The 22355-nt window shown below is 38.9% G+C and overlaps 1 protein-coding gene across 6 annotated transcripts in view; it reads right to left on the reverse strand.

Annotated features, from left to right (window-relative positions):
• Positions 1–22355, reverse strand: part of ENOSF1 (enolase superfamily member 1) — a 54859-nt gene that overhangs the window by 24687 nt on the left and 7817 nt on the right. For 5 of the 6 annotated variants that reach the window (XM_044666678.1, XM_044666662.1, XM_044666670.1 and 2 more), the window contains exons 2-7: positions 19017–19125; positions 6085–6200; positions 3349–3435; positions 2761–2787; positions 1179–1251; positions 1031–1069 (exon numbers count right to left, since the gene is read on the reverse strand). In XM_044666678.1, coding sequence (XP_044522613.1) covers positions 1031–1069; positions 1179–1251; positions 2761–2787; positions 3349–3435; positions 6085–6200; positions 19017–19125 — 451 coding nt within the window. Of the gene's footprint in view, positions 1–1030; positions 1070–1178; positions 1252–2760; positions 2788–3348; positions 3436–6084; positions 6201–19016; positions 19126–22355 lie in introns of those variants that run through there. The other variant, XM_044666696.1, reaches the window with a different exon arrangement.

Below are 22355 nucleotides of genomic sequence, written 5' to 3' on the forward strand. Positions count from 1 at the left end.
TTTGCTGTTTCAGCTCCCTAGAATCTTTTAGAGCAGGCATCGTTAGCTAAAGATTTATTTCAGGGGATCTGTGAACTTGCTTGGGAAAAAAAGATATCTTTATTTTTACTAACTTTGAACTGAAGTGTAACATTTCCTTCAATTATATAATTTATTTTGGGCATTTAAAAAAAGACTGCTGAAGGAGCCCAGGACACAAAAACAGGTGAAGAACTCTTGCCCTGTAAGTTTTCTTGGAGATTTCACTGCTTCAGGGAGGGGAGTCATTTCTTTCTTCTTTTCCCCAAAGTTGGTTGTAGTTTAATGATTGCCGAAGTGCATGTAGATAGACATAGATACAGTAGGGCCCCCTTATCCACAGCTTTGCTTTTTGCCATTTCAGTTATCAGTCAACCTGAAGAGCTGGGAGTCTGCCCTTCGGAGTGCCAAGACTGTCGACGGCAGTGGTTTGCCCCTAGTGGTGGTCTCTTCTGCCTTTTTTTCTGGGAAGGTGGAGGCTGTGGTATAACCAGGCCAGGGAAGGAGTAGGGAGAGAGAGCTTGTATATATGGGAGTCAGCAGGTGTTCATTTATATCCCTGGCTTAAGCCATCCACAACAGGTCCTGGAATGTATCCCCTGAGGATACGGGGCCCTAATATACACATACAGACACATCATACAGCAAGTATTGAGAGGCTTTATAGCACAGTGGGCAGAAAGCTGGCTTTGGAGTGCTCTAGGAAACGCTCTAAGACTGTAAGTCACAGAGAAGGTGATTATCTGCATGAGTCGAGGAAGTTTCTTCTTGTGGGAATTTCCTATGCCAGTGAAATCATGGGCCCAATCCCAATCCCTATATCTAAAGTACATCAGCACTCCTTTCACGTTGGCTTCTGCCCAAGGGTCTCACTGAAAAACTAGTGTGGTATTTATTATGACAAAATATACCCAGAGGCAGGTAACGTTCCTGGTTGCTACAGAAAGCTTACCCTGACTACTAACAACATTAAAAAGAAAAAAAAAAAGCAGCAAAATTTCTCTCAACGTACCTCTTTCTTTTTTGCCAATGCTTCCCTTCTGTAGTATTTCTGAAAATATAACAGACTTGATTACCCATTCTTTCAGACAGCAAGGAGTGGTTCTACTCTGTTTACACAACAAAAATGCTGCCAAATGCATCTTCTCGATGTGACTTACCATAGGCTTCCTCTTCAGTTAAGGCATCTGTGATGTACCTGAAATCTATGCAGGACAATAGCTGCTTGGGGTCCTGGTAGTATAATGGTAAAGAGGGGAAGAGCACCCTGATTAAATATAAATACCAATGATGTTTCTAGGACTGTGTTGACCCCAAAATGTGACTGGGTCTGCTCCACAAAAGGTAGGATACTTTTAGAGGCGATGTTGACTTGGTTAGGCTGCTAAGATTCTTTCAATTACTGCCCACATCTCGTATCCCTCCTCACTACCCTTTTCTCTGCCCCCCAAAAAAGTTAATCCAAGAGAAAACTGTGAAGTTCAACTTAGTACAGCCAGACTTCATTTCTTCAGATACACTCTGGTTCTCTTTCACCCCTCCCTCCTCCTCCTCTTCTCCCCACCACTGAAATTTGCTTCCAGCTAGCTATCTGGGAAACATATAATAAATCTATTCACACTGAGGTATAAATGACTGATGTTTTAGCGAGTTATCCCTCTGGAGGGTGTTTATATTTTAAGAGGGGACTTCCATTTTCATACTTTTATTAAGTCTCCATCTGTACTTGCTACTAAAAAAAAAAAACATCTTGCTATAAAATGCTGCTTTTCTCTTTCAGACCATAAGAAAAAAATTTAAGTGTCTATATCTCCTCAAAACTTGACTTATTATATACGCTGTTCAACTCAAATAAATTCCCATATTGTCAAGACAATAGATGATGCTACAGAGGGAAAAATCCACCGAACTGGTAAAACTCTAGGAGCCACCAGCAAGGGCTGGGCAGAGGGGGAACTTGTAGCTAGTGTTCCACTCTTTTGCCTACATCCCACAAATTATGATCAAGTGCACAGGCCACTGAACAAACGTCCAAGAATCTTTTAGGACAGACCAGCATTGTCCTCATCTTTTATTTTGTGCACATCCTTCCTCCTCAGCAGTCAAGTGGCCCACACTGGTATTAGTATAGAGCTTCTAAGTAATGAGAAGGAAGAGGGCCAAGATACAGTCTTCCTAGTCAGGCATCACAGTGATCTCCTAATCTTGTTCTAGGCCATTTATCCTTGGAATCAATGTGAACAGTTGAGCACAGATGTTCATACTTATAATACCAGCATACCAGAAGAAGCTTAGGTTTTAAATAGCCTTTTTGCTTCGTGATTGTAGGGACGTTGAGCCAGTTGCTCTACTCATTATAAAAAAGGCATCTATTAAGGCACAGTAACTGTGCCAGCTCTGCTGATGCCCTGCTCCGATGCGCCATGGTGCATGGTGACAGCCTCTGGGTTTGAAGGCTATACTAGTGAAGCAAAGGCTCTAGCAGGTCCTAGCTAGCTAGCAAGGCTCCCAGTAAAGGACCACAGACATTTGTTGTCACAGAACTGCCTCCCTAAGCTGAAAGAGGCCCATCACCACGGTGGGTTGTTTAGTCACAGAAGTTCTCCAGGACTATCTTTGAAGTTATGGTCTGGTTGGGAGAAGGAGTATACCTGAACTGATGCAATTACACCTCCCTCAAGGACCGAAGGAAGCAATTGGGCTATATGGTTTAATAAGTATAATTTAAAAGTATTTTCTTACCATGTCGACAAGTAATTTCCAAAGGGGCTTTTAAAAAAAAGAGAAGACATTTATATAACTATGTGCAAAAGTAACCCAACAAACACCCACGCTGCTTTTTTTTTTTTCTGATAGAAAATGTGTCAGCCCCAAACTGATTCCATGTGACAAATATCTATGTCATTCTCTTTCCCCACATTTTTTCCCTTTGGCCTTCTGTTTTCTCCTACACCTTGCTATCTTCTCCCCAACTTGGTCCTTTTCTTTCTGTATTCCTTTAAATCTCCCACCCTTCCTCACACCTTTGAGGAAAACAAACCAATTCTCAGTGTCTTGGAATCACAGAAAGCCCATTCCTACCTCCCCCACCTTGACAAAGAAAACAGATAAATTTAGGAGAATTCTGTCTATTAGCCTTTTGTCATATATTAAACATATTTGCAAGCAAAATACCAGTGCCCAGTAAAAGCTCATCATATTAGTGAAAAAGATAATCCAACTAAACTTAATTTTAAGAACATATCTTAAATTTAGGAACATATTAAGAACATATTTAAGAACATATTAAAAACATAATTTTAAGAAACATAATTTTAAGAACTACTTTACCTTTCCTTCCTGCTTGGCCCACAAATCCCACAAGGCATTCAAAATGGCTGCTGTAGCCAAATGTACTACACCTTTCTCTGGACCAATCTATTGAGAGACAAAACAAAGCATAAGTATTTGGAAATTATGAATACAGGGTGTCCCAAAAGTTTTAGTGCAGTGCTGAACTATTAAAGTTTTAAGTTGAAATAAGACTTCTGGAACACTGAATTTCAACTTCTGTGAAAGTCACAAAGTTAAAAACTAAATAAATAACTATGAGGGACTCGATGACAAGTCTGGCCTTTCTTAGCTTGCAGTTAAAAATGGAAATTCCACACAGATGAGTAAACTGAGAGTCATTTTCTAACATCATGCGGCTGCTTAGTGTCCAAAGTGGAATTAAAAACTTAAGTCTCTGCTAACTTCAAGTCCAGACTTCTTCCTACTATACCTCATGCTGAGAGCTTCGTGGTCTCATGGCTGGTTTACAATGGAACTATGACACCCTAAGGTCTTCACAGTCCTAACCCAGGGCTCTTTCCTCTAAACAGTGTTTCTTGTTTGTGGGTCTTCCCAACACAAGCTTCTTCCCCACTGAAATCCATTCTCTACTCAGCTGTCAGAGTGGTCTTCCTAAAGAATAGGTCTGATCACATCACACATATACACCCTCTCTTAACTCAATAAATTTCAGTGGCACCACATCACTTCCAGGATCAAATATTGTATAAAATCTATTTATTTATAAAATGTAAATATTGTATAAAAATTGTATAAATTATATTTGGCATTCAAAACTCTTCATCACCTCCTCTCACTCCCACATCTCTCCAGACTTCTTACACCATACACCTCATACCCATGATCCAGTGACACTACTCTCTTTTCTTGTCCCCAACTCCTGGCTGAGGCTTAAAAAAAAAAAAGCTAATTGACTTGCCCAATGTCATACCATGAATAATTGGCAGTGGGCCTAGAATTCAGATCTTTTGATTCCAAGACCTCTTTTCAATTACCTGTGCTGCTTCTCAGCTACTGGTCAGCAGGTATGCTCATGTTCTGGGCTTCTTGATTAGCCCATATAATTTTCTAACCAACCTAAAATCATTACCTAGCATTTTCTACATTTATTAACATCAAAGCAATGGTAAATGTATAGCTATTGGTATACTCAACAATTCAACAAACCTTAAAGGAGGTTAGCCTTGTTACTTATCGCCACAATTTATTTTTAATTCTTTCCTAGACATTATTTCTTTCTATGAACTTGTAGGCTTCAGATAATTTAAATGGTTATTATTGGCAAAGATTCACAGAAATATAAAGCTTCCATTGATGGCCATCTAAGTTCTGAAAGGAAAGAATTGTGCCTTTGTCTCATGTTACATGCATCCAGCAGGATAATACAGATGCCTCAAAGACATCAGCCTCACAAAGAAAAAACAAATGGGTGAAGAATTATCTAGATCATAGCATATGGTAAGAGAAGTTAGTCTATGAGGATATACATCTCAGGAAGGCAATACAGATGGAGGATTACTTGGGTCTAAAAGTGAACTGTATAGTAGTAGGAAGCCTGATTTGGGAAATAGTATAGTGATTTCAGTAATCTCAAGTTGGTCTCTGCTACAAAAGCCCATGTTTTTAATGACACGATGTCTCTTGGTGAAGGAACGATAGCATAGTGCACAGAATAATGGATTTAGGAGTCAAGAACACTTGGATTCAAATTATGCCTCTGATATTTAATATCTAAATGATGCTGAGCAAGTCATTTGGCCTCTTCATATTTCAGACAGCTCCCTAGAACTTGTCTACTAAGTCATAGGTGAGTTTTGATCTGTAATGAAGAGGGAATTCTATTAATGACATCACAGATCATCTGATTATTTGTGTATTACCTTGGTGATGGCTCTCCACCATTTCAGCTAAACTAGTTTGCTTTCCCTCCCAGCTTGTTCGTTTACAAGTTGTCTCTCATGGAACTCCACCATCTCAGGAGGACCAAGTTAATAAGGGACCCAAAAAGCAATGGAAAAAACCCAATAACCTGGGTATAAGCAGGCTGTAACATATTACCATTAGTTATATAGTGAAGAAGTTACATAAAGATCCATTCGGAGGCATGTATAAACAGAAAAATAGGGTAAATGATCACACAGAGAGATTGAGGGGTAAAAAAAAAAAATCGATAATTAGAATGCTTTATTAGCATTCCCAGAAATGATGAAAAGACACTGAGGGAGGCCTCCTAGATAAAATCTCTAAAGAAAGAGATGGGCAAGAATTGCACAAGATGAGATGGTATGGTTTAGACTGCAATTTTTACTGGTAAAATGGCTGGCACACAGTAGTGCCAAAGTGTCAATCTTATATCCATATGCATAGAGAATCTCATGGTTCCATTTTGTGACTTGGACTAATTTCCCTAAAACAATGGGATTAGGCTAGCAGTGGGTGGTAGAATGGCCTCTTCTAATAAGATCACTCTGGGCTCTCACTGGGTCAGGGCAATCAATGTTGCTTATTCAGGGAATAGAAACTTCTCAGTTATCTTTAAAAAATAGTTGGAACTTCTAAAATCCTAATTTGTCTCTATCATAGATGTTTTCCTCTGTAGGACTTTTTTCCACTGTGAAGCAGATTTGACATTTTTATGATAGTTGCTTATATTCATTGCACACCTTGGATTTTTTTTTTTTTTTTGCTCACCCATGAGTTATATATCAACATTCTAGAAAATAAGCATCTTACCCATCTGAGCTGTCCATCACTAGTGAGTTGCCTGTAGAATCCTCTGAAGTTTCTGACAATTTCTCCGAGGTCCTTATTAAGCACATGATGGGAAAGTGCATTTATGGCACAGACAACTGTAAAATACCACCAGACCTTTTTAAGTTTTTGGTTTTTTCTTTTACTTCATATTAAGTCAATATATTGAGAAAAATACACCATCAACCCGATAACGTAAAACCACTCTGTGTATTTTAGAAAATGTTTTAAACTTGAAAAAGGATTCCCAAATATGCCCTTTCCAACTGTTATAATCAAACAGCTCACAAATACTATGCCCTTTAATATGCATGATGTTATAAATAATTTCTAGAAGAGAAAAATTAATGTTCTGATTGGATTTAATGTAAAAAATAGGCCCCTGAAAGTTTAAATTGCGTTGTTCTTAAAAAAATTTTCCTTTTAATATTTGTTATTGCTGTTGTTCAGTCATTTCAGTCATGTTTAACTCTTCATGAAAAAGATAGTGGAGTTTCTCTAGCTCATTTTAAAGATGATAAAATTGAGGCAAACAGAGTTAAATGGTTTGCTCAGGATGACACAGATAGTAAGTGTCTTACTCTGGATTTGAACTGACTCTAGGCCAGGTGCTCTATCCACTGTGCCACCTACTTGCCCTTTTATATTTGACCAATGATCAAGTCTAAAGTTAAACTTCACCTGTAACTAGGTAACTAGGGTAAAGTGCAGTTTGGATGACAGAAAATCGTTTGTAAATTCAAGATAACTTTTCAGTACATAGAACACTTGCTATCAAAATGTTTGCCCAGACCTACTTTCATTGATTAAATTTATTGCTATATTAGGTAATAATATAGTTGTAATGCTTGCAAAGCATGTTCCTCATATATACCTAGTGTGGTAGATAACCCAGGCAGTTTGATGGCACAGCAGACAGTTTTCTGGATCTGGAGCCAAGAAGACCTATATTCCATGTTAAATCGGTATCAGATTGCTTGCCATCTCAGGAAGGGGGCAGGCAGGGAGGGAAGTTCAGAAGAAGAGAGAGAATTTGGAGCTCAAAACTTTAAAAAATAAAAAAAAAGAGGGGGGTGCAGCTGAGTAGCTCAGTAGATTGAGGGCCAGGCCTAGAGATAGGAGGTCCTAAGTTCAAATCTGGCCTTAGACTTCCTGTGTGACCCTCAGCAAGACACTTAACCTCCATCATCGTTAGCCCTTACCACTCTTCTGCCTTGGAACCAATACACAGTATTGATTCTAAGGTGGAAGGTAAGGGTTTAAGGAAAAAAAAAACTTTAAAAAAACAAATGTTAAAAAATTGCTTTTACATGCAATAGGGGAAAAATAAAATATTATTTTTTAAAAAGACCTATATTAAAATCCTCTCCCCTCCTATATAGTAATTACATGAGCCTGCAGTCATATAACCTTTCTAAGAATCATTTACTCTTTCTCATTTTCAGTTTTCTCATCTGTAAAATGGGGATAATAATAGCATCTACCTCACAGGGATCAAATTAAATAACACATGTAAACTGTTTTGCAAATCAAAGCACTATTATATAAGTGTTGGCCATTAACATCATCATTAATCTTATTAACTATGATCAATGAGAAAACAGGTTAAAATTTTCTGTCTTAGATTCAATATAGTGAATCAATAGATTCAATATAGTGTTCAAAGGCAGAAGAGCAGTAAGGGCTAGGCAATGGGGGTTAGGTGATTTGTTCAGAGTCACAGAGTCTCTAGGTCTGACTTTCAATCCACTGAGCCACCCAGCTGCCCTCTTGTGTATCATTTTACATGAGTGTGATACAGTGGAAGGAGTGCTGGCTTTTCTTGAGAAGAGGGAGAATTAAACGCAGTGTTTGTTCCTCAATGGTAAATCACTAATCATTCTTTTCAAAAGAATTTGTGTCCTTGTGTAAAAAAGGAATTTGAAGAAAAGAGCTATAACTTATAATAAGCTACATTCAACTTTGAGGCTCAATTTGGATTGCTACTATGAATTACTGACCATACTTTGATATGGTCACATATTTTGGTCACATGTTAATGAGAAAATGCAAACTGCCCTTATAACATCTTGACTACTGTGGTATATATTAACTACGTGAGCATATTTTTCCATTATATTCTGTAATTAGACTAATAAGGAAAATGAAATTGTGACAATAGGATCCAAAAACCCCCCAAAATTTGATATTTTGCAACTATAGCAACAATATACTATAATGCATATGGTAGTAGTAGCAGAGGGTAAGGGTTAATGGGACCATAATTATTTCAGAACATCCTGATTGGACTAAAAAAGGTGGGAATACTCTAGTCATTTCATAGCCTGATAGTGGAAAGAAGAATAATCACATCCAGTTCTAACAATTATTTGTTGTCCTTGGATAAAAGGCACCCATAGTCTTGTTTAAATGGTTACCTCAACACTGAAATTTTGTCTAAAAGGACTTCTTTCACAATTGTAAAAATATTTAGTTGCCGGGGGCAGCTGGGTAGCTCAGTGGAATGAGAGTTGGGCCTAGAGATGGGAGGTCCTGGGTTCAAACCCGGCCTCAGCCACTTCCCAGCTGTGTGACCCTGGGCAGGTCACTTGACCCCCATTGCCCACCATTACCAATCTTCCACCTATGAGATAATACACCGAAGTACAAAGGTTTTAAAAAAAAAATTTAGTCGCCTCTCCTTGCCTCTTGTCCTTGAACAGGGAATGTCTTCTTGTTCTCATGAACCCTACCGGATGCCATGACAAATATTCCCTCGAGGGTTCCCCCTTTCCCCTTTAAATGGGTCCTTCTTTCTCTATTCATCCCTTCCTGTAAAAGGTGCTACTTAGCTATCCTAATTGGCTATGTACTCTAACCTGGGCTGAAAAGTTATTAAAATGAAATCTGTACTGTATGAAGTTCAAGTTGCTATCAGTAGTTTCTTATAGCATGTTAGTAGATCCTTTTGCTTTCATTTTGGCCTCCTATTTTTGATCCACACTCACAGGAGTCCCATTATTGGGTATACATTTCCTAAGAAGTCAAGAAAATTCCCTAACAATATACAGCTAGGCCCCAATTGGTTAGAATAATGAATTACGTGAAGTGGTCCTATTATTTAAATTCACAGTGCATGCTTGCATTGGGCTGGAATCAATGACCATTTCTTACATAATTATGTGACTTGGAATAGTGCAAATCTGACGATGCGGATTTATTAGTCTTGCTAATCAGGACCTTGCTTTATTTGACTAAAGTCCTACTTCAAACGCCTCATCATGATACCAAGAACCCTGAGTTCTTGAAGATTATCCAAGCAGATTGCTGGCCTTGGCAGGTCCAACTGACATGGAGAGGTTTGGCATGTGGGCCCTGTGATAGCTGGAAAAAAACATTTTTCAAGGACCAGGCTGGCTAAATTTGGGAAGGCTCCTATGGAGCTGGTCTCGATGTGACAGACTTTTCAGTCACTGTAACTCTTTCTCTAAGGCCATTGTAGAGGAAGTACCCACAGCAATGAAAGTACAGACCCTTGAAGCAGTAAAAGATACTCTGAATGCATATTATGCACATATACGTTAAATGAATGGCTGGGCACCAGACACTCACTCCTGCGACATCTCCACTGGCATGTAGCTTTGCTATTCCCTTTTCTTCTCAGGCTCAGCTGTTTTGACCAATGAAAAAATCACAATCTTCCCCTCATGCATGTTTTTAAAAGTTCTAATTGGCCTGGGGGGCAGGAGGGGGGTAGATGGGGGAGGAGGGAATCATTACATTTTTCCTTCTTTTCTGAATCCTGGAGTTATAGAAATGCTAAGGAAGCTAAGTGAAGACACTTTCACAGAAAGCCAGAGGACACGTCTCATCAGTATAACACATTTAATGAGATCACTATGAGTCACTTGATCTGTATGGTCACATTGGAATGGGTTCTGCCATGTTGTGGTCTCAGGAAGGAGGAAGCAAAAACATTACCACAAAATAATGCATTTATTTAAAAAGTACTGCGAGGGGAAAAAAACTCCATTTTTGCCCCTCTTGGCCAGGAGGTGGGCAGGAACGTGGGGGGTGGGGGAGAGGTTAGGGGTGTTCTTCAAGGTCCTGAAGTCAGGAAGTCGGGGCCGTGACTCAAGGTTGGAGATCTATCTTAAAACCCTAAGATCACGGGCAAACTCGTCTGGCCACGTTCAGAGGGAGGTCTCGGTTAAATTCCCAACAGGACGAGTTTTCGGCCACCTCTCCCCAAAGGAGTGAAGAGAAATGAGCAAGTACCGAACTGAGCGGTCCAAAGCCTTGGTTATCTAGCTTGCAGGTGATGGTTCCAAAGGCCAGGCTAGAAGCTACAGAACTGTCGCTATCTCTGGTGAGCTCAGTCTTACTCAATCTTTTTTTGGACTTGTCTATGTATTTTTTTCAACACTGGCTCTGATGAAAAGGCTTTTGCAGTCATCAAAGGGGCTTAACTGACATCAGGGGACGGGTCTGGGAACATGGTGAAGCTAGTTCATTTTAGGGCATATCTTATAGGGGTTATTTTGATGAAAGTCTTCGTAAACAGTCAAGAGCCATACGAATATGAAATAATCAGCCGTGTGATCAGCACTTCTGTTTCTCGCTACTAGGACCCAATGAATAAGTCAGTGGTTATGTGAGCTGTATAACTTCCAGGGCTGTGCCACAGGTCAAAGGGCTTAGCCTGACAGGTGCCTTACAGATCATGTTATTCATGGGCCTCACTTTCCTGATGAGAGCATCGAGCCTTGGAGAGACAACATTATTTGCTTGGGATCATACTGGTAACAAACATCAGATGGGCAGCTAGCTGGCTTAATGGACAAAGAGCCAGGCCTACAGACAGGAGGTCCTGAGTTCAGATCTGGCCTCAGACACTTCCTAGCTCTATGACTCTGGGCAAGTCACTTAGTCCCATTTGCCTAGCCCTTGCTCTTCTATCTCAGAGTTGTGATTAAAACAGAAAATAAGGGTTTAAAAAAATAATAATAAAAGCAAGCATCAAAAACTAGAATTTGAACCTAGTTCTTTGATGTCAAATTCAATGTTCCTTCTACTAAATCATGCCACCCAAGTCCCTATGACTTCTGCCTACCCTAAAGCTCATGCTCTCAGATTTTAGAGTCCATCACATACTTGAAAACAAATAAATGATCACCTAACCTTTGTCTAAAAGATCTCTGGTAAGAAGGAATCTGTTTACCTGCTGAGGCAGCCCATTCCATTTTGGAAAACTAATTATTAAGAGAGCCTGACATCAAGCTGAAATTGGCCTCTTTGCAATTAGGCCCATTATTGCTCTTTATTTTTTACCCTCTGGGGTGAAACAGACCATACCTGATCCCTCTTCTATAGGTCACTATTGTTTAGTTGTTTCTGACTCTTTGTGGTCCCCTATTGGGTTTTCTTGACAAAGATACTGCAGTGCCTTGCCATTTCCTTCTCCAGCAGATTAAGGCAAAAAGAGTGAAGTGGCTTGCCCAGGAGCACAAAGCTAGTGAGTGTCTGAAGCCACATTTGAACTCAGGTCTTCCTGACTCATTCACTGAGCCACTAGGCTACCATGAGCCATCTAACTGCCAACTACATGACAGTCTTCAAATACTTGAGACATCTCCCATATCTCTTCTTTCCTCTCAAATGTAAGTTTCTTCTGTACCTGCCTAGCCTGTCCTCAGTTCCTTGAGCCAGTCCTCATATGGCAGACCCTCTAGGCCTGTGTTGGTGAAGCTGTAGCACCGGTGCCAGGGCGGCATGGAGGGAGCTGCTCTGTTCCCCTCTCCACAGTGCCCGAGGACATTTTTTGCATGCCCTGCCCCTCTGTCCAGCCTCCCAAAGCAAGCATTTTCTCCCTCCACTCTCTAATGTGGGGGGCTCATGGGCAGCTTGAAGGTGCAGTTTGGCCACGTGATCTCTGAAAGGTTCACCAGCCTCGCTCTAGACCTTTTACTATCTTCTGCAGGTACTCCAGCTTATCGATCTTTCCTAACATGAAACTCCCAGAAATGAGCATGATATTCTAAATGTGGTCTGACTGGGGACAGATACAAAAGCAGGACTATTACCTCCTTAGCACTGGACACTGTGTCTTTCTTAGTTTTTTTGGCTGTCATCCATGTCATTCATGTCAAGCTTCAAAGTCCTAAAACTCCAAGATTTACTTCATATGAACTACTGACTAGCCACAGCTTGCTTCATATCTTTGTGAAATTGATTTTTTTGAACACAAGACTATTTTCATTCTATTTAATTTCAGCTTAGTGGATTCAGCCAACTATAGCCTAAAGAGACTTTTTTTGGATCTCATCATTCAATGTGTTAACTTTCCCCACATCTTTGTGTCATTTGCAAATTTAATAAGCATATTATCTATGCTTTAGCCAAACCATTGCTAAAAAAATATTAAATAGAACAATTTCAAGAATAGATTGTTGGAAGGGCAGCTAGGCAGCACAATGGATAGAGAGTTAGCCTGGAGTCAAGAGGACCTGGCTTCAAATCTGTCTTCAGATACTTCCTAGGTGTGTCACCTTGGGCAAGTCACTTAATCCCAATTGCCCAGACCTTGCTGCTCTTCTGCCTTAGAATTGCTACTAAGACAGATGATAAGAGTTTTAAAAAAAAAGAGAGCCTTGCACCACTCCTTTCAAATTGGCACTGAACCCTTAATGACTACTCTTTGAGTCTAGCCATTTACCTAGTTTCTAATCTCCTATCTATACTATTGTCTAGCCCACATTTCTCCATCTTATACACACACAGAGACAAAAAAAATGAATATGGCATTCATTGATGGATTTGAAATTAGGCAGATGTGGGCTTGAATCAGCACTTACTAGCTATAGCCAAATCACTTAACCTCCCTGATAGTCAGTTTCTTCATCTGTTAAGAAAAAAGGAGATAATAATATCTACAGTGCCTTCTAAAGAGGATTGTTTTGAGGCTTAAAAGAGATAATATGTATAAAAGTACATTAAACAATTAAATCAATTGTTTTTATTACTGCTATTGTCAGGTGCTTTACTAAAATTTAGATAATCTCTTTGAATAACATTCCCTTGATCTCAGGGTTATAGAGGCTCAGGCTTTAGAGGCCCTCCTCTCCAACCTCTTGATTTTATTTATTTTTTAAAATCCTTGCCTTTTCTCTTAGAATCTATTCTAAGCATCAGTTCCAAGGCAGAAGGGTGGTAAGGGCCAGATGATTGAGGCTAAATGACTTGCCCAGCATGACACAACTAGAAAGTATCTGAGGCCAGATTTGAACCCAAGACTTCTGGTTTCCAGGTCTCATGTTCTATCCACTGAACCACCTGAATCACTTAGATGGCCCTCGTTCTTTTATTTTATAATCAGAGGATTGAGATCTAGAAGGAACAATCCACTTGACCAAGGTCATACAGTTAGTAGGCAGTGCTATAAGGAAAAATTAAAAGTTAATACAAATGGGCTATGACAGTTTGAGTGAGTGGCAGTTGGGATTCAACTGACTCTCAGACTACATCAGCCAGGAATTCCTACTTACTATGGAAAAGAAACAACAAGAAGTTAAAAACCACTATTTAATAATGAATTTAAAGGTAAGAGATGTAAGGAGAGGTCACCCTCACCTAGGTATCTAAGGTCAAAACTCAGGGACTGGGAGCTGGGTCAGGATCTACACTATTCTATAACCCAGGCTGCCTGGATTAGCCTAATAGGCTGGAAGGTGAATGGATGTCTCACAACTTGAGTTCACTTCTATCCCAGCGATGATTCAGCACAGGTCCTCAGCAAAATTAATCCAAAGGAAGAATGAAGGCTGTGAGCTACTACATACTAGAAGTCCACCTTTCAGAGCTGTGATCAATGCTCACACCTGCATTTCCTGGTAGAACAGATGACTCCTTAATAGAGAAATCCCCTCTCCTGAGCTCTACTAGAGACAGTTAACAGTATCACACTGTTCCCTCCATAACAGAGTCTTCAGGAATCACTTCCTTCCTTGTCACTATTCCATCACTGGAACCTTTAAGTCCTATCTGACAGCCTGGATGCTAATTTCACTAAATGTCTAAACTCTTAATTTTTCCTCCTAACAGTTGCCAACTGAATAATGGATCCAAAAGAGATATACAGTAGATGGAACCAATGCACTCTTTCTTGTTAAATGACCATATGACAATAATAGAATTTAGATATGAAAGAAACTATGGAGTTAATCTAGTTGTTCAGTCATTTCAGTCAAGTCTGACTCTTCATGATATCATTTGGGATTTTCTTGACAAAAAAACTAGAGTGGTTTTCCATTTTCTTTTTCAGTTCATTTTATAGATGAAGAAACTGAGGTCAATAAGGTCAAGTGACTTGCCCAGGGCGACATAGCTAGTAAGTCTCTGAGGCCATATTTGAACTTAGAAAGATGAGTCTTGCTGACTCCAAGCCCAGCACTCTGTCTACTGTGTCACCAGCTGCCTTAGAATTAATCTAGTCTAACTCCCTAATTCTGCAGAAGAGGAAACTATGGTCCATTGAGGTAAAGTGACTTGCCTCAAGTAGAATTGGTAATAAACAGAAGAATTGGGATTCAAACCCAGGTTGTCTATACCATTACTGTTTTCCAACAACATCACACAAAATTTGTTTATTCCTATTAATAGGTATGGACTTTGGTCCTGACACAACATTCAAACATCATTTGAAATGGCTGCCAAAATTTTAGGGTCAAATAGCTATAAATTACTAAAATTAGTTGCATAAGCTAGGGCAAGTGGCATTGAGAAACTTAGTTAAAAGTGTTTATATCTAAAGTCCAAAGAATTTAACTAAGGACTCAAAACACTTAGCTCCAAAAAGAAATCATATACTTAATTAGTATTTTCAGTATGCCAAGTTAAAAAAAAACTTCTTAAATTCAACTATTCCACTAATTACAAAAATATACAAAAGCCCAATGCCTACAGCATTTCAAAAAGACCTAGAAGTGAATACTAGCTATATTAGTATTAAATGATGTCCAGGAGGAAATCATTAATGCTGCAAGATGGAATTATAAACAACAGATATTCTTTCACTTTTAACTAAAAGGCAAAGCTTGAAAACATATTTGTTTATGAACACCATCTTCCAGCAGTAGCAAAGTAAAACCAAATCCTACTTAAAACAAATAATCCTAAGGAAACACAGAGAATGGAATCAACATGAAATTCACTCTTCGTTCATTTCAATTGTGTCCAACTCTTTGTGACCCCATTTGGGGTTTTCTTGGAAAGGATATTGTAGTGGTTTGCCATTTCCTTTCCCAGCTCATTTTACTGATGAGGAAACCGAGGCTAATAGGGTTAAGTGACTTGCCCAGAGTTACACAACTATAGTAAATACCTGAGGCTGGATTTGAATTCAGGTCTTCCTGACTCCAGGTCTAGTGCTCTTTCCACTGTATCACCTAGCTGCCCTAACATGAAATAAATACTTTAATTAAAATGAATTAGAATATCAAATTTCATAGAGCAGTGATGGCAAATCTATGGCACACAGAGAACTCTCCTTGGGCACGCAGCCACCCTCTACCCCCTACCCCTCCTCACCAGAGTTCCTTAAAAGAAAGGCAGAGAGGGGGCAGCTGGGTAGCTCAGTGGATTGAGAGCCAGGCCTAGAGACGGGAGGTCCTGGGTTCAAATCTGGCCTCAGACACTTCCCAGCTGTGTGACCCTGGGCAAGTCACTTGACCCCCATTGCCTAGCCCTTACCACTCTTCTGCCTTGGAGCCATTAAACAGTATTGACTCCAAGATGGAAGGTAAGGGTTAAAAAAAAAAAAAAAGGCAGAGGGGCTCAGGCAGAGCTGCTCTCCTCCCCCTCTCTACACTAGCTGAGGACATTCCTCACTTCACCCAGAAGCCCAATGAGAGCGCTTCCTCCCTCCCCTGTGTGGGGTAAGCAGGGTGGGGCACGTGGAGCTTGGGGGGGAGGAGGCACAGTCCTCATAGGGGAGCATGGCACTCGGTCTGGGAGGGTGGGGTGGGGGCAGGCCTGGCACTCCACCTCTAAAAGGTTCGCTGTCACTGGCACAGGATAGTGCTGGACTTAGAATTGAGATGATATGGGTTTAAATTCTGTCTTAGGACATTGACTAGCTGTGTGACTTTGAGCAAATTATTTAGCCTCCTTGGGCTTCAGTTTCCTCATCTGTAAAATGAAATGATTATATAGCATTGGAAATCCTTTTTTAGAGCTACAGTCCTATGATTTTCTCTAAGCTTCAGTTTCTTCATATGTAAAATAGGGAAAATAATATCTATATTACATGTCTCCAAGGTTGTAATGAAGCTCAAATGAGATAATAAATGTAAAGCATTTTTATAGACTTTAAAGTACTTTGTAAACTCATTAGGTGAGAAATGTAGCACATCCACAGGGAATATAAAAAAAGACTCATGATACAAGGAATCCTTGTTCATAGCATTAAGTCAATAGTCCCAACCAGAGGTTCATGAAAAACCTCTCCCTACTTTGAATCCATACTAAATATTGGTTCCAAGACAGAAAAGCGGTAAGGGATGGGCAACTGGGATCAAGTGACTGGCCCAGGGTCACACAGCTAGTTTCTGGGGCCAGATTTGAACTCATGGCCTCCTTCTTCAAGGCTTGGGCTGTCCATCCACTGAGTCACCTAAGTACCCCCATGAATCAATTAAAAAATATTTTGATATCTGTATTTCAATATGATCAGTTCCTTTTGTAGCCTTATATATTTTATTTTATACATTTCAAAACATTAATTTGTCAGAAGGTGGCCCTAGGCATTACCATAGAGCCAAAGAGGCCCAAGAAACAAACAAAAAAAGGTTATCCTAACTTTGTACAATATGTTTGATTGACTAGAATAAGTACAATTTAACATTTGCAAAGTGCTGAACTGGCCTTTTCATACATATGTTCAAAGGTCAGTCCCTCCTTATTTCTTGACTCACACCATGGAATCCCCTTCTTTTTCTAGATGCAACACAGAGTCTCCTGCCTAAAACCTTTCCTGAACCCCACAATGACTACAGGTCTCTTCTCTTCCCAAACTACCTTGTATTTAACTACTTTGCATATACCTCAGTTTATATTCACTTTATTATATTATTATTCTATAATATAATATTCTATAATATTATATTGTTGATATACTATTATTATATTATATTCACTTTATACTTCGCCTGTGGATGTTGCCATCTATACCTGCTCTCTTCCCCATTAGAAGGTAAGCTCCCTTCAGACAGAGATTGTTTTATTCTTTCTTTGTATCTTCAGGGTCTATCAGAAGTGCTTGGCACATAGTAGACACTCCATAATGGTGCTGATTAATTGAACGATGAGGTCTAGTCTCTCCTGTGGTTATTTGGCTGTCTTCTTAGTCTAAGAACCCTCTGATGTCATATACTTCCCTGAAAGCTGATTTTAAGAAGGGGAAAGAAGGAATTAGGGAATTAAATATTAAGGAGAAAAAGTGCACAGAGCATTTGGCCACTTTAGAGTTCTGTCTGAGGTTAACCCCATTTATTGCTTCGTGGTTTCAAATCAGACCACTTTGGAATCTGCATTTACAGTTTCAGGCCTTTAATGGACATAGCAGATAATGTGGTAAACTGCTCATTCCTTCCTAACAATTTGGTCTGAATGGAAAGAGCCCTGGGGTATAACTGAGGAGACCTGACTTCTGTCCAACTCTATCACTCAATAACCCACCAGTGACTTGGTTTCCTCATTTGTAAAATCAGAGGTTTGGCATGATCCAAGGATTCCTTCCAGTCTGAGTATTCTATAATTCTACAACCTCATTCTAAAAAAGGTTCTTGCTTCTCACTAGACACTCGCTCCTTGATGGACTACAACGTGCCATGGATATAAGAAATAGAGTCTTAAGGAGAGAGAAAAAAATGATATGGGACACAGTCTGTTTTATTTTCTAGAAGGGCCTAGAACAGTGATAGCAAACCTTTTAGAGCCCGAGTACCCAAACTACATCTTTATGCTGCATGTGAGTCCCTGCCTTATCTCAGGTGGGAGGGAGGAAATGCTCCCACTGGGCTGCTGGGCAGAGGGATAGGTCATGGGAGAAATGTCCTCAGGCACATGTGGAGAGGGGGAGGGGAGCAGCCCCCTCCGGCATGAGAGCCAAAGGTTTGCCAACACAGTCATCTCTTAGAGTTCAGAAGTATTAGAATTGGATGGGAAAGAGATTTTTGAAGTCATCTAGTTCAATTCTTTCAATTAAAAAATTCCTTCTAGGTCTAAGATTGAGAATATGTCCCAAAAACAGTGAACTTGAATTTATATTCTACTGTGAAATAGTTTTAAAAGATAGAAAATACCCTTCAAACAACAACAATATTTATATGATGCTTTTAGGTTTCCAAAGCACTTTACAAATATTATCTCATTTAATCTTCACAACAATGATATAAGTAAGGTGCTATTATTATACCTACTTTATAGATAAGGAAACCAAGGCACACAAAAATTAAGTGACTTGCTCAGGGTCATATAGCTAATAGAAATCTGAGGTAGAACCTGAAAAGGTCTTTCTAACTCTGAGTCCAGCACTCTATCCATTAGGCCACTTATATTAAAATGATAACCTTTATTGCTTAAGCTAAATTTCCAACCAAGTAACAGGTTAACATTATTAAAGTTATCCTCACTGGAAACAATGGGAAAATGGACCCAGGGAGGCCAGTTTTGAAGCAACCTGTGGGTGGCTGAGTAAAGAAAGGGCCAATTTTCATTAAAAATCATCCTGCAAATTAAAAAACAGACAAACAAGGCCTAAATGGCATCTCTTTATTTTCTTTCATTTCAACTTCTGAGAATGGTTCATTAAGAGCAAAACTGAAAGATAACTAAACACTAATAGTTCTTATATCAGAAGAAGAAACATCTCAACTTACCAACTTCAGTACCTTTGCCCAAAGTAAAGGTGATTCCGTACCCCTTGAGTCCATCCTTTGCATCTGTCTCTATTACGACATAGGCAGCAGAATAGTCCGGATCAGTGTGCTACATGAAACACCCCAATATCCCCCCAGCAAAAAGTAAAAATGTAGGTAATTGAAAGTAAATGGCAGTCATAAGCAATATAAGTAATCACTAGCACAATAATAGATTGATTTGAATAAACTATTGGTAATGAAACTAACAATAAATAGGGAGATTGAGAATGGGTCTTCTATGATGCCTCTCAGTTCCAGATTAACTTGGAATCACATAGGTTATGTCAATAGAATGCTGTCTTTACACAGTGACAAAGATTTTGAGTAAACATTCAACAAATATCTGAGGACCAGATCAATTTAATTAAGAGAAGTTTCTCACCAGAAGGCAGCTAGCTACCAGCTGATAGAATATTTTTGGCCAGAGCAACTCATGAAAACATTTTAATCAGGCATGGAAGGGTGATGACCTTATTCCAAGGAGACAGCAGACACATTGACAAAATCAAGTGAGAAATTTTACTTTAAAGTGATCAATTCACAGCTGTCAGATCACAAATTACAAACACAATGGCATTACAATGGATTTTATACCCTATGAATGTTTTCTCAAACTGATGGATATGTTTCCTTGTAGCACACAAACAACTTTACATTGTACAAATCAAGTCTCTAAAAATCTCTGAAGGAAAACAGTGACTGTTTTTACCTGGAACCAAAGGTAGAAGTACCAAACTCCAAAGGAAATTAGGAAGAGAAATATGTAAAAAGCTGAAGCTTTAATGCAATACACACACATGTATATATACACATATGTATGCATAAACATATCAGTATTTATGTTTTATGTATCTCTCAACTCTCTTTGAAGCACCAAAAACTGGAAATAAAGTTGATGCTTATAATTGGGGAATGGCTAAATAAATGGTAGTGCATGAATGTAATGGAATACTACTGTACTGTAAGAAACAATGAATACAAAAAAGCATGGGAAGACTTATATGAACTGCTTCAAAATGGAGCAAGCAGAATCAGAAAACCAATATGCAAAATGATTATAACAATGAAAATGGGGAAAAGCAACAATAATAGCATGATGGGAATGGAAAGCTCTGAAATTATAATATTCCAGGCCAGCCCCAAAGAAGTTATAAGAAAACATCTCTCTTTCTCCTAGCCAGGGGTAGAGGTGCTATGAGTCTAAAATACAACTTCCGACTTTTTTCAAAGTGTTGATGAATTTTGCTGAATTTTTCCCTCTTTTTTCTTCCTTGTTATAATAAGGACATCTTTCTGGAAAAGAGTGGGAGAAATATATTGGGAAATGTAGATGATATAAAAACAAAAGAGATCAATAAAATTCTATTAAAAAAAACCTTTTGGTTAGGCCACTGAAGTCCAACTAAGACATAAAAAGAATAAGAGGAGGCAGGAAGGCAGAGAGAGGGCTATCAGTAAGTAGTTCAGGAAGATTTTTTGTGGAAGATCTATGGGGAGTGGGAGAGAAAAAAAGAGAGACAGACAGAGAAAGACAGAGACACACAGAAACACAGAGAAACAGTGAAAGAAGAGTCAGAGAGAAAGAGAGAGACAGAGAGAAGTTCTGGAGGAGGTGGACTTGAGATGTACCTTTAAAGGGTTAGTAGGATGTAAACAGAAGTAGATGAGACAGTCCAGTCTGGAGGCAAGAAGAACATAAGAGGAGGAACACTGCTTTTAGGACAAAAAGGCAACTAACTGATAAAAACAGCATATGGAATGGGAATAAGTTTGGATAGATAAGACGGGAAAACCAGGAATAAGAAATTATATTTGATATGATAGGAAATAAGGAACCACTGAAGCTTTATTAAGCAAAGGGACACAAAAGTGGTGTCAATATGAAAAACTGGAAGAAATAAAACCTAATTGTAGTAATGAAGGTAAGATGTGATCTAAACCAGAGAAGACAAACTCAAATAGATATGAGGCCCACTAGCCATTATATATATGGATCTGTGGGATCAGCATATTGACATAGAGAACCATACATTAATATCATCTATGTTCTATTGTACTTCTATTTGTTAAATATTTCTCAATTACATTTTAATCATTTTGGTAGCACTCAGGAGTCCTGAAGGCCGAATGTTTGACACCTCTTATTTAGACTAATGTGATAATAGGAATGGAAATTGTAACAGTTAAAAACTAAGGTAGGGAGAGGCACAAAGTTCAGACAATAATCAATTTAGTAGTAAAGCCTGAATTTGCAAATAAATAGGATTTCAGCTTCCTCAGCAAAGATAAGACCCCAAATGAGGGGCATAAGTACTCTTTTATAGTTTTAGGGAGTACAAAACAAAGAGACTTTGTAGGTGGGGAACAATTTATAATTGGTTAAAAGAGTTCAATATCATGAATGGTGAAATCAATATAATTGGTTACAGAGCTGAGGCATGGGGGATAATATGATTGTTTGGAAATTGGGAATGAGGGGCTAACAACAACCCACTTCTTCCCTTCTGTGACTAAGAAATGTTCATTGTTTGAATCCATCTACAAGGTTAGAGATAGTGGACCAGACTTTTTTGGATAACAAAGCAGACATCCTTGAAGGAAAGCTTGGTGGTATAAAGATACTAGACCAGACTCCCTGGTGTTCATCTGTATCCCTCAAGGTCAACAGATTTCCTTGGGCAAAAATGGGACAGCAATTAGCAGGAAAACTGGATTTCTAAACTTACCTCATTACAGGCTAGCTGTATTTCTAAGACATTTCTAAGTCAGAGATAAAGAATCATGACTTAGGCAGTTACAAGATAAAATCAATTAACTATAAGTAGGATCAATTAAAAGAGACAGAATCAATATGATTATTTCAAAAGGAAATCATTGAAAAAGGTAATTTTTATGGCAATATAGCTAAATCTTAGAGTTTGATTAGATATAAAATGTGAAGACTAGGGTAAGACAAAGATAATGCCAAGCTTTTAAGCCAGTATGACTGGAAAAAATCATGATGCAACTGATATAAGAAAGTTAGAAAGGAGCATTTTTTGGGGGGGGTGTTAATTATAAGAATTTTGTTTTGGAAATAGTGTGTTTGATATAAAGGTAAGAACTGCACCAGAGGCACCTGTACTGGAAATAGAAGTATAAGAATCATAAGCACAAAGAGATAGGACAATAAAATAATATAATAAATTGAAGGCTCTCCAAAAGATAGCCTGCAAGATATGAGCAAAGGTCTAAAAACTAAACAAAATAACTACATCTTTTGGAACATCTGGGGAAGATGGGGAAGGAAGAGCCAGA

The sequence above is a fragment of the Gracilinanus agilis genome, chromosome 1, assembly GCF_016433145.1.
Source record: "Gracilinanus agilis isolate LMUSP501 chromosome 1, AgileGrace, whole genome shotgun sequence".
Taxonomy (NCBI): domain Eukaryota; kingdom Metazoa; phylum Chordata; class Mammalia; order Didelphimorphia; family Didelphidae; genus Gracilinanus; species Gracilinanus agilis.